General features: G+C 39.2%; 1 protein-coding gene across 1 annotated transcript in view; it reads left to right on the forward strand.

The window, feature by feature from the left end:
• The window catches only part of PIBF1 (progesterone immunomodulatory binding factor 1), a 184,768-nt gene that overhangs the window by 37,680 nt on the left and 134,428 nt on the right, over window positions 1–12,660 (forward strand). Inside the window, exons 7-9 of the mRNA XM_037034772.1 lie at window positions 7,428–7,536; window positions 7,770–7,951; window positions 9,225–9,350. Of these exons, the coding sequence (XP_036890667.1) occupies window positions 7,428–7,536; window positions 7,770–7,951; window positions 9,225–9,350 (417 nt within the window). The remainder of the gene's footprint in view (window positions 1–7,427; window positions 7,537–7,769; window positions 7,952–9,224; window positions 9,351–12,660) is intronic.

The raw sequence follows: 12,660 nt of genomic DNA on the forward strand, positions 1-12,660 counted from the left end.
TTTGGGTGCTGGTCATTGCCGCGTTGGTCTGTCTTTCTAGGCCCTTTTTATAGGCAGCAGTAATGGAGAAGGAATAGGGAAGATGCTTAACACACTATGGAAGGACCATACTGGTACCTCTAATTCCATTTCAGCACCACGGTAGCTCGTTTGAAGGGGCTCCAGCTGGCAAATATGGTACAACTGAAATATCACAATGAGTAATGTTAGAATCCATTGAATAGAATAAGAATCCCTGAGTACATGCTAATAATAGAGAAAGAGGATCTTTACAGTAAAATGCCAACTAATAAATAGGTATATTAGAATTACAGTTTTCTAATTTCACAATACTGTTGACTCAGAATCATCAATAGAAGCTAAAACTATTGTGTAAAACTATGTTAGGGAACAGAATATATAATTTCAAAGTATGTTCCCACAGATTACTTATTCATTGCAAAGGGCAAAAAGGTACCTTTATACTTGAGAACTTTGGCAGATACCATCTTGGGCAATCAATCAAAGTTACTATCACCAACCAATGGATAAAGTAACATCTTTATGTGATGTTATGTCTTTATGTGATGTTATGTCTTTATGTGATCTACTGAAAACACATAATTAATATTCCTGCCTGAAGTACTTAATGTGAATCTAATCAATGTTGTAAAACCGAGATCCCCAAGCTCCCAGCCACAGGCTGCTACCGGTCTGTGGCTTGCTAGGAACTGTTGAAAAATTGTCTTCCACAAAACCAGTCCCTGGTGCCAGGAAGGTCAAGAAGCACTGTTGTAAAGACAGAGAAAGGCTAAGGAATGGTTCGGCGTTAAAGGAGACTAAAGACATACAACATCCAAATGAAATGCACAATAATACTTTGGATACTAGGCCAAGGAAAATGGCTATAAAGGACGTTTGGAAACAAATATCCTTTTCACATTGTGACAGAATTTGAAACTGGATTGTATATTTAGGTATTGTATTAGAGCTAAGTTTCCTGAATTTGATGTGATACTCTGATTATATAAGAGAATATTGTAAATCTTAAGAAATTCAGAGTGAATAGGGATAAAGGGACCTAGTATCTGCATACTCTTTTTTAAAAGATTTTATTTATTTATTTTTAGAGAGGGGGAAAGAGGGAGAAAGAGAGGGAGAGAAACATCAATGTGTAGTTGCCTCTTATGCACCCCATACTGGGGACATGGCCTGCAACCCAGGCATGTGCCCAGACTGGGAATCAAACTAGCAACCCTTTGGTTCCCAGGCCAGCACTCAGTCCATTGAGCCACACCAGCCAGGGCTGCATATAACTCTTAAATAGTTGGGGTGGGGGATGCACATGTATGTGTTTGTATAATGCTTTGTATACATGTATATAGGTGTGTGCATCCATATATTTATTAACATATGAAAGCAGAGAATAAATATGACAGTAATATTAGTAAATAATACAAAGTAAAATATGACAGAAGTATTAACAATTGCTGAGTAAAAGTATTGAAAAAACATAAAAACACTAAATTCATCATTGTATCTAGACGATGGTATAGGAACAGTGAGGAAAATATAGGGAACTTCAAGTTTAGTCATAGTATTCTATCTTTTTCTAAGAAACTTTAATGCAAATATAGATAAATGTTAACTATTGTCAACGGTGGATATCAAGTTCAGGGGTGCTTTGCATGATTTTATAATTTTACATAAAAACATGGCAAAGGGAGTGTGATTATTTCCTTGAGACAATAAAAACATTTGTATGTGAAAGTACAAAATACTTAAAGCAATATATATCAAGATAAAATACTATAGGCATTTTTAGTTAGTGGTTTTATGCATGATTGTAATTTTTTAACTTATGCTTCACTTACTTTTCTCATAAACATACTACTTTATTAACTGGAAGAAAAAAATCTTTCCAGATGAGTTGTTGAAAATCTAGTGAAAAGTAAACGATTCTTAATAGCCCTCTCCGTGAAAATACTAGGTGGGTAGATGAAATAAATAAAGTGCAAAGAAACGGATTCTGATTGTTGAGAGTAAGAAATTTATTTCTCTGCTCATTTTTTTTTGAGAAACCTGTTATAGATTTGGTTCAGTTCTTGGTTGTTGGGGGAAAGGGCTGATCTGAATATGGAAATTAGAATCTCTGGGAAATTATAAACAATTTGTGAATGAAAGAGACACCTGAAGCCTGCCTGCCTGTCTGCTGTGCAGTCTGAGGGAAGAGTTAAGGCCTTTTGACCCTAAACTAAAAGCTAGAACTATGTATTAATTCTTTTTCCTTTTTTTATTCTAATTTTTTTTGCATTTTTAAATTTATTTAATTGTTGTTCAAGTACAGTTTTCTGTCTTTTACTCCCATCCCAGCCCACCCCCCCACCCCACCCCCCGCCGTGCTCCCCACCTCCCTCCCATTTCTACCCCCTGTAGTTGTTGTCCCTGTGTCCTTTATGCTAGTTCCTGTAAATCCTTCCCCTTTTCCCCTGAAATTCCCTCCCCTCTTTGCTCTGGTCACTGTCTGCCTATTCTCTATTTCAGTGTCTTTGACTATATTTTGCTTGCTTGTTTGTTTTGTTGTTTAGCTTCCTGTTAAAGGTGAGATCATATGGTATTTGTCTTTCACTGCCTGGCTTATTTCACTCAGCATAATGCTTTCCAGTTACATCCATGTTGTTGCAAAGGGTGGTAACTCCTTTCTTTCTGCTGAATAGAATTCCACTGTGTAGATGTACCATAGTTTTCGGATCCATTCATTTACCGATGGGCACCTAGGTTGCTTCCAACTCTTGGCTATTGTAAATTGTGCCGCTATAAACATTAGGGTGCATAGGTTCTTTTGGATTGGTGTTTCAGGGTTCTTAGGATATACTCCTAGCAGTGGCATTGCTGGGTCAAAAGGCAGATCCATTTTTAGTTTTCTGAGAAAATTCCATACTGTTTTCCACAGTAGTTTTACCAGTCTGCAATGCCACCAACAATGGATTAGGGTCCTCTTTTCTCCACAACCTCTCCAACACTTGTTGTTTGTTGCCTTGTTTATCATGGCCATTCTGACCAGTGTAAAGTGGTATCTCATTGTGGTTTTAATTTGCATCTGTCTGATAGCTAGTGATATTGAACATCTTTTCAAGTGTCTCTGAATCTTCTGTATGTCCTCCTTGGAGAAATGTCTGTTCAAGCCCTTTGCCCACTTTTTAATTGGGTTGCTTATCTTCTTAGAGTGTAGTCATGTAAGTTATTTGTATATTTTGGAGATTAAAACCTTGTCTGAGGTATTATTGGCAAATATGTTTTCCCACACAGTTGGTTCTCTTTTTATTTTAATAGTTTTCTTTAGCCATGCAGAAGCTTTTTATTTTGATGAGATCCCATTTGTTTATTCTTTCCTTTATATTCCTTGCTCTAGGGGACGTATCAGTAAAAATGTTGCTGCACAAAATATCTGAGATTTGCCTGCCAATGTTCTCCTCTAAGACTTTAGTGGTTTCACAGCTTATATTTATGTCTTTTATCCACCTTGAGTTTATTTTGGTGTATGGTGTAAGTTGGTGCTTGAGTTTCATTTTTTTGCATGTAGCTGTCCAGTTCTCCCAACACTATTTGTTGAAGAGGCTATCTTTACTCCACTTTATGTTACTGCCCCCTTTGTCAAATATTAATTGACTGTAGAGAGTTGGGTTTAATTCTGGGCTCTCTGTTCAGTTCCATTGGTCTATGTGCCTGTTTTTATGCCAGTACCAGGCTGTTTTGGCTATGGTGGCTTTATAATACAGTTTGGTGTCAGGTATTGTGATCCCTCCTACTTTGTTCTTTTTTCTCAGAATTGCAGCTGCTATTCAGGGTCATTTATGGTTCCATATAAATTTTTGAAGTGTTTGTTCAATATCTGTGAAGTATGAAAGAGTCACCTGAAGCCTGCCTGCATATCTGCCGTGCAGTCTGAGGGAAGAGTTAAGGCCTTTTTGACCCGAAACTAAAAGCTAGAACTATGTATTAATTCTTAAAATGTTTTACTTCAAGGTAAGATTGAAGGTGATTAGTGAAAAGATACCAGAATGTACCTTAGAAAGGTGTATTACTTACTTTACTTACCACTGTAGACTACATATTTATTTTTTAATTATATTTTATTGATTATGCTATTATAGTCCCAATTTTCCCCCCTTGACTCCCCTCTACCCAGCATTCCCCACTCCCTCAGGCAATCCCCCCAACATTGCTCATGTCCATGGGTCATGAGTATAAGTTCTTCAGCTACTCCATTCCCTTCACTGTACTTTACATCCTGATGGCTATTCTGTAACCACCTATTGGTAATCCTTACTCCTCTCACCTGTTCCCCCATCCCCCACACCCCACTCCCATCCAGCAACCATCAAAACGCTCTCCATATCCATGATTCTGTCTCTTTTCTCTTTGTTTGCTTAGTTTGTTTTTCATTTTTTAAATATTTTATTTACTTATTTTTAGAGAGAGGGGGAAGGGAGGGAGAAAGGGTGGGAGAGAAACACCAATGTATGGCTGCCTCGCATGTGTCCCCCACCCGGGACCTGGCCTGCAACCCAGGCGTGTGCCCTGACTGGGAATCGAACCAGTGATCCCCCTACTTCACAGGCCCGCGCTCAATCCACTGAGCCACACCAACCAGGGCTTTTGGGTTTTGGGGAGGTTTTTTTCCCCGCTTAATGTGTTTTTTAGATTTAATTGTTGATAGATTTACATTTTTTATTGCCATTCTATTGAGCATATTTTGGGGGTTTTTTCCTTAAATGAGTCCCGTTCACATTTCATATAATAATGTTTTGGAGATGATGAATTCCTTTAGTTTTTTTCCTGTCAAGGAAGCTCTTTATCTGCCCTTTGATTCTAAATGGTATCTTTGCTGGGTAGAGCAATCTTAGCCGTATGTGCCTGCTTTTTATGACTCTGAATATTTCTTACCAGTTCTTTATACTGTACAAAGTTTCTTTTCAGATATCAGCAGACAGTATCATGGGAACTCCCCTGTAGGTAACTAAATTCTTTTCTCTTGTGGCTTTTAAAATTTTACCTTTAACCTTTGACATTTTATTTATGCTGTGTGTTGGACAGGACCCCTTTGCATCCATCTTTTCTGGAGCTTTCTCTGCCTCCTGGACTTGCATGTCTATTTCCTTCAACAAATTAGGGAAGTTTTCTTGCTTTATTTTTTCAAATAGATTTTCACTTTCTTGCTCTTTCCCTTCTTCTTCTGGAACCCCTGTGATGCAAATGTTGGAATGCTTGATGTGGTCCCAGAGGTTGCTTACACTATCCTCATTTTTTTGGATTCTTTTTTCTTCTTCTTGTTCTTACTGGCTGTGTTTTGCTTCCTTGTGTTCCAAATTGTTGATTTGAATCTCAGGTTCATCCACTCTACTGTTGTTTCCCTGTACCCCTTTCTTTATTTCGAGTAGTGTATCTTTCATTTCTGACTGGATCTTTTTTTATGCTGTTAAGGTCCTCACTAAGTTCCTTGAGTGTCCTTATAACCAGTGTTTTAAACTCTGCATCTGATAAATTGCTTATCTCCATTTTGTTTGGTTCTTTTTCTGGAGTTTTGATCTGCTCTTTATTTGGGTCATGTTTCTTTGTCTCTTCATTTTGGCCTCCCTGTATTTATTTCTATGTATTAGGTAGAGCTGCTATGAGGCCCTGTCTTGTAGCCTGATCTACTGTAGTAGGTGTCCCATAGGGTCCAGTGGCACAGCCTCCCCTATCACCCAAGGAGGGTGCTCAAGGTGTGCCCTTTGTGGGAGCTAAGGATATCCTTCTGTTGTAGTTGATCCTTAATTGCTGTTGGCAAGTCATTGGGAGGGATTTGGCCTGTTGCCCAGGCCAGTCAGTTGCATGGACTGTCTGTGACCATTGACCACCAACTTTCACCCTCCATGGATGATCAGCTGGGCATGGGTGAGGAGGTGGTGCTGCGATGTTGTGTGTAGCTGTGTCCACTTGGTGAACAGGCCCTGGGGTTCCCTGGGTGGTACAGGCCAAGGTCAGCCCGCACCTGTGTTCTGCTCGGGGCCACCCTGCCTGAGCTATAAAGCAATCTGAGATGGCTGCTATTTGTGTTGGGCTTGGAGATTCCCCCGTGAGGCCCAGCTGTGGATCTAGGTTGGCTGCTGCTAGTGCCAGGCCTGGGGCCACTTAGCAAGAGGTTTGAGGGTGGAAGCCGGCTATTTTTTATTTGATAGGATTAGGAAACTGTGGAGCACCCGTGGAGACTAACCATTCATATACAAAAGTCACAGTTAACATTTTGGGTGGGCCCATAAGTTGGGTGAGATGAGTCTCGGGATCTCCAGGGAGGGGCGAACAGTGTTAGCCAGGTTGGCAGAGTCTCAGATACGGCACTCGCTTGCTATCTCTTTGGCTCTGTGGGCAGAGATTCAAAAAAAGCCATTCAGAAAATGGCTTCTGCCTGCCTTTCTGTCTGAGAAAAAGCTGTCCCCCAGCTCCAGCTTGGAGACCCTTCAGTTCCTTCCTATATGTCATTGGTGCTTTTCAAGTTGCTACCCTGGTGCTGGAGCTCAGAGGGAGTGAGTCTGAGTAAGTCTGTGTGTGGATTCTTTAAGAACTGCTTGGAACTCCAGAAGTTTCTTCCACTGACTCAATCCCTACTGGCTTTCTATGGGGATTTATCTTCCTGGCACTGGAACCCTGGGCTGGGAGGCCTGGGGTGGGGCTGGGACTCCTCGGTTCTGAGATATCCCTCCCAAATTTTTATCCACTACAAGTGGATATGGGACCAGGCTGTTCCACATCTCCACCCCTCCTACCCATCTGGATGGATGTGGTTTCCTTAATTCCATAGTTGTCAGTCTCCCATTCAACTCTGGTTCTGAGTGATGGTTGTTCTATATTTTAGTTGTAATTTTGATGTGGTTGTGCGTGGAAGTGAACCAAGTTTACCTATGCTGTCATCTTGACCAGAATCCTACATACTTATTTTTAAGATAATTTAGCCCTGGCTGGTGTGGTTCGGTGGACTGAGTGTGGATCTGCATACCAAAGAGTCACAAGTTCGATTCCCAGCCAGGGCACATGCCTGGGTTGCAGGCCAGGTCCCCAGGGCAGGGGGTGCAGGAAAGGCAACCACACCTTGATGTTTCTCCCCCTCTCTTTCTCACTCCCTTCCTCTCTCTAAAAATAAGTAAATAAAATCTTTTTTTAAAAAGATAATACATTCATATGTATGTATCTGAACAAGGTCATGAACATAGAGTCCTAAATTTGAACAGCAGGTGTTGTATTGCTTATCGAATGACACTGAAGCCCCACTGTGAATATCTCTGTTCAGTTTCCTGGAACGTAGTCAGCACTTTAAAAATATTTGTTGTGAAAAGGGATGTAAAATTTATATATGTATTTCAATTTTATTTTAGTAAAAACAAGCAAATGAATGTATTTGAATTTTTTAGTGAACGTGATGCTCTTGAACAGGAAGTAATTGAGTTGAGGAGAAAACATGAAATACTTGAGGCTTCCCACACAATTCAAGCTAAAGAAAGAAGTGAATTATCAAAAGAGGTAAACTTATCCAGTCATTTGTATTTTATTGTACAGTGATTGTGGACCTAGGACAGAACCGTGGGTGGGGCATTTTTTCCTTTCTGATGTAGTTGCCTGAAAAAGGGGGGCCTTTTAGTAGCTGAGTTTGGATGAAAAACTGCAAGGTAAGAATTAGCCCTTTTTATGTGGTGAGCGAAAGCACGCATGGAAGACCAGACGTTGCTCTGAAGGCTGTCTCCGTGCATGCGCAGGTGGCAACCTTGCAGCAGACTGTCACTCTACTGCAGAAGGACAAAGAGTATCTCAACCGCCAAAACATGGAGCTCAGTGTTCGCTGCGCCCATGAGGAGGACCGCCTTGAAAGGCTTCAGGCTCAACTGGAAGAAACGAAAAAGGCTAGAGAAGAGATGTATGAAAAATATGTGGCATCCAGGCAAGATGTGCATTCTTTTTCATATAGAGATATAAATGAACATCAGCATCTTTGAGGGAACTCTTGCCTTTGGGGGTAATAGTGATTTTTGTTACGGTCTATAGGGAGATGTTAAGATAATAGTTCCTTAGAAGGAACTATTTTGTTTCCTTATAAGATGTTCTCACTTTAATTGATTTTTTTTTAAAAAGACTTTTTGGCTTTTCCAACAATCAAAAGCTTGTTTCTTTTAGGTATGGTATATACATATACCATACCTTTTTATTTATTTTATTTCTGACTAAGATCATATCTATGTAAATGTTTTTGAAGGAAAGTATGTAAGTATCTCTGTCGTGGTGTCTTTTCAAAGAAAATACAACCCTGTGGAGCCTGACTAAGCTGAGCTCTTCCTGTGGGAAACAGAAAGGATGAGGAGACAGCAGTGCGTCCTGTGCAGAGACCAGGCTCTGGCCTCAGGCTCCTCGGTCTCAGTGCTGGCTTCTCTCTGCACCTAGATAGACAGGCTGTTACTACTAGTGGCCCTTATAGTGTCCAAGTTACTTATTTTTAGCAGCACATCAAAAACTAAGACAACTCTGTCCTTTAAGAACTCACACATTCGTAACTCTTTCCCTAACCTGTGCTATTTTTCGTCTGTTCCTGCACCTGGGAATATGCTGTGTAATGTGTTGTGACTTTGCTCAGAGGTCACGGTGGCTCTAGTTGACGTGCTTTGAAGGAAAAGTTTTCTAAAGAGTTAGTTAGAGTCATTTTGTTTTTATATTTTTTTAATACAGTGTGGGGCAAAAGTAGGTTTACAGTTGTTCACATGGAAAATAATACAATAATGAATAAATAATAATACAAGAATAAATTCTGTGCTTCACGTACTCATGTCCCTAAACCTACTTTTGCCCCATCCTGTGTTATCTGTCTGTCAATCTATGGCACACAAGTTTATATTCTTAAATGAAGGACATTTCATACGTGTCAGTCTTCGGCCATAGATGTTAAAAACTATTAGTACAATATTTTTTAAGATGAATAATTATTTTAAATGGATTAACATTTCATGTAGTGGTTAAGTCTTAAGGACAGAGTGTTTAAAAGAAAATCTTAGAACTGGTTGGAACAGTATTTGTGGGAATTACAAAACTTTCCGTATAATGGCTGTGTTTTCAAGCAGCATTATATTTAGACCATATTTGACCTGTTAATATCTTATATGAAGGGCAAATATCTGTTCTTTTCCAAAAATCAGTTCATGGATATTCCTTTTGATTCCTTGCAGAGATCATTATAAAACAGAATATGAAAATAAACTACGTGATGAGCTGGAACAAATCAAATTGAAAACTAATCAAGAAATTGATCAACTTAGAAGTGCCTCTAGGGAAATGTATGAACGGGAAAACAGGTAAAAAAAAAGTATAAAATTTGTTGTATATTTTATTTCTCTTTATTTGAAGCTTATAGTTTTATTGAAACTTTATTTCTGTGGCATAATGTCTTTTTAAATACATTGAAGAAAATTTAAATATAATGGAACATTGAAGTTTTGAGGTGTTTGATAACTAGCTTAGAGCATGGTGTGTCGGACCTTAGGCCTCTTTGCTCTGGTGTTCTCATTATCCCTTTACTACCCTGGTAACTTGTCTTTTTTACCCTTACCTCAGCTCAGATTGAAGACAGAGATCATGGGGTGGGGGGCGGGCAGGGTTGGGAATATAAGACAGAAACCTGTACTTGAACAAGAATTAAATAAAAATTATATTAAAAAAAAAAAAAGAAGACAGAGATGAAAGGAAATTAGAGAGTATTAACACATGCCAGTAGTCCTTCCGGTAACCTTGCCTAAAATCTCTATGAAATTTAAAAAAACGAGAATAATAGGAAATATTACATATGCCTTATTTAGCTGCTGGTCCTGAAAGACATTATGTAAAATAATCTTGAAGGAGGATTATTTTTATTCATGCAGTTACTTTCAGATCAGTATATAGTAGGTTCCTTAGTGATAGGCAGCATTGGGGGGAAATAAATTCTTCATATTTCAATGGCATTTATTTTTTTTAAATATTTATTTATCTTTAGAGAGGAAGGGAAGGAGAGAAGGAGAGAAATATCAATGTATGGTTGCCTCTTGTGAGTCCCCTACTGGGAACTGGCCTGCAACCCAGGGATGTGCCCTGACTGGGAATCGAACCGCGATCGTGTGGTTCGCAGGCCCTCACTCAATCCACTGAGCTATACCAGCCAGGGTCAATGGCATTTATTTTTATACACCATCATTATAGTTCATATAGCCTTTGAAAATTTATATTTTAGTGCAAAAATTGTTTTGAAATTGACTTAACTGTTGTACTAGTTTATCAACGTGATTTGAGTATATGATATTTTGATCTTTGCCAACAACAAGACTTTAAATCAGACTAAGGTTAATGTTACAAAAGTTTACATTAGAGCTTTCACGACAATAGATACACTTATTTCACAAATATTTATTGAGACCCACTGTGTGCCAGATACATGCTAGATACCAGATACAGGGGTGGGTTTTGCCTTCACAAAGCTGGTGGTCTAACACAGGATAAAGACAAAGACAAAGTAAGCATGAAGAAGATAATGGAGAAAACAGCAGGATACGCAGGAGGAGACCACATCCACTAGAGTGTATGTGACCCAGCCTTGGGAGGACTCAGGGAATACTCTGTGGGGGGAGAAATGGCCAAGCTAATACCTGCATGATGACTGGAGTAAGACTCTCTAGGGAAGGGATTGGAGGAAAGAATATATAGCGTGTGTAAAAACCTGGAGATAAGGAATCACAGACATGGACAACAGTGTGGTGATTGCGGGGTGTGAGGGTGTAAGGTAGATTAATAATAATGAAAAAAAACACCATAAAAATTTTTTTAAATATTTTTAAATAAAGCTTTTTGAGCAACAATATCATTCAGTAGGTCTACAGTGCTCAATAAGGAGCAGGGAGTTGTAAGAGATGAAACAGCAGAGAGAAATGGGTCCAAAGTGGGGAACTGCTAAGAAATTTTAAGAATATGTGTGATCTGATCTGATTCTATATAAAGAGACTGTTCTGTGGAGAATGGATTGGAGGAATATAAGGCTGTAGACAGAGGCCACTTTTAGCAGTTGTTTTCATTTTCAAGACGAGAAGTAATAATAGAACTGAATTTGTAGCCATGGGGGAGGGGAGGTGGAGAGGAATGGGCCAGATTGGGAAGGTGTTCAGGAGGTTGAACCAACAAGTCACAAGTTCAGTGACTGGACTAGATTGGAAAGTGATAAGTAGGTCACCAGGTTTCTTTCTCTCTTTTTCCTTCCTTCCTTCCTTCCTTCCTTCCTTCCATCCCCTCTCATATTTATATGTTTCCAGGTGTGCAGCATTGTAATTTGATTATTTGTACACACTACAAAGCTATCCCCCCCAAAAGTCTAGTTATTATTTATCATCACCAAATTTCTTGATTGGGTAACTGCATGGATGGTGATGCAACGATTAAAACATTAGAAAAAGGCAAGGTTTTATTCAGTAGACACGATACATTTAGTTTAGTTTCACTGGAAGTGTCCGAGAGAGGCAGATAGAAGAGTCACTTGTATGTGGTTCTGAACCTCAGGAGAAAGATCTGCGCATGAGATAGACCTGTGGCATAGGTGATACTGTTTCTATGTTACAGACACATTTTAGTCCTGTGGCTCAATTCCGTTATGGATTTTATAGGCTTTTATTGACCAACTAAATAACTTAAAAATTTATGGAATTATTTCTATGATACTATGCATGATTCTTTCCAAAGAATCCATATAGCCACATAAACTTTGGTATGTAATTATCTTGAGAATTCCTGATTGCTTAATGTTTATTGTTATTGTTGTTTTTTTAAAAAATCCTTTAAAATGCATCCAGGGTAACCTAAGTTTAGATAAACGAGCCCCTCTTCCCTCAGACAGTTGGTAGATGTAGTTGTGAAACAGCTGACAGACCGTTTCTGGACCCTGCGAAGCGGAAAGGTTTCCTTCCCCCTGCTCTTCTGACTCCAGGTCGCCTCCAAGTGGACCCCACCGAGCGAGGAGATTCCTGGCACTGGGCTGCTGGTTGGCAAACCCCCATCAGCCGCAGGACCCAGAGCCACCCCCTGGGTCTTGGAGCTACAGGCGACAGTTGCCACAGTGGCACTGAACTGCGCCTGGGCCGAATGGCTTTGAATTGCACTGGGATTTCTAGCTGTGTAAGCTCGCCTTTACCATTTTATTAATGTGCAGTAATCCAACCCTGTATTTTACGTGGCTGAATCTTTTTGAACCAGTTTCCTCATTCTGGCAGGATGAACCGTAGTTACAATTTATGTTCCCTACTCATTTACAAGGTTAAAGTAAATCGTAAATTATTTCTTTTGAAATTCTCCAACTTAAAAATAACCAGGGAAAGGATCTTAATATTCCTTGTTTATAAAACAGAAGACTTAGAAAACACAAGTTTATGCATTTAGATATTTTTATGTGTGGACAAATTAATTACTTGCTTTAGACTTGGGTGTTTAATTGTGTCAGTTGTATTTTATCAAAGTGTGCTGTAACAATATGAATTAAATGCTTGAAATACTTACACTTGTATATTTGTACTTAATCTTACCTGTCTCCCAATAAACATTTTTAGAAGAAACTCAAATGATAAGATTAGAGAAATATGTTTTGCCTTTGGT

The sequence above is a fragment of the Sturnira hondurensis genome, unplaced genomic scaffold, assembly GCF_014824575.4.
Source record: "Sturnira hondurensis isolate 20B ecotype Veracruz unplaced genomic scaffold, ASM1482457v3 Scaffold0022201, whole genome shotgun sequence".
NCBI lineage: Eukaryota > Metazoa > Chordata > Mammalia > Chiroptera > Phyllostomidae > Sturnira > Sturnira hondurensis.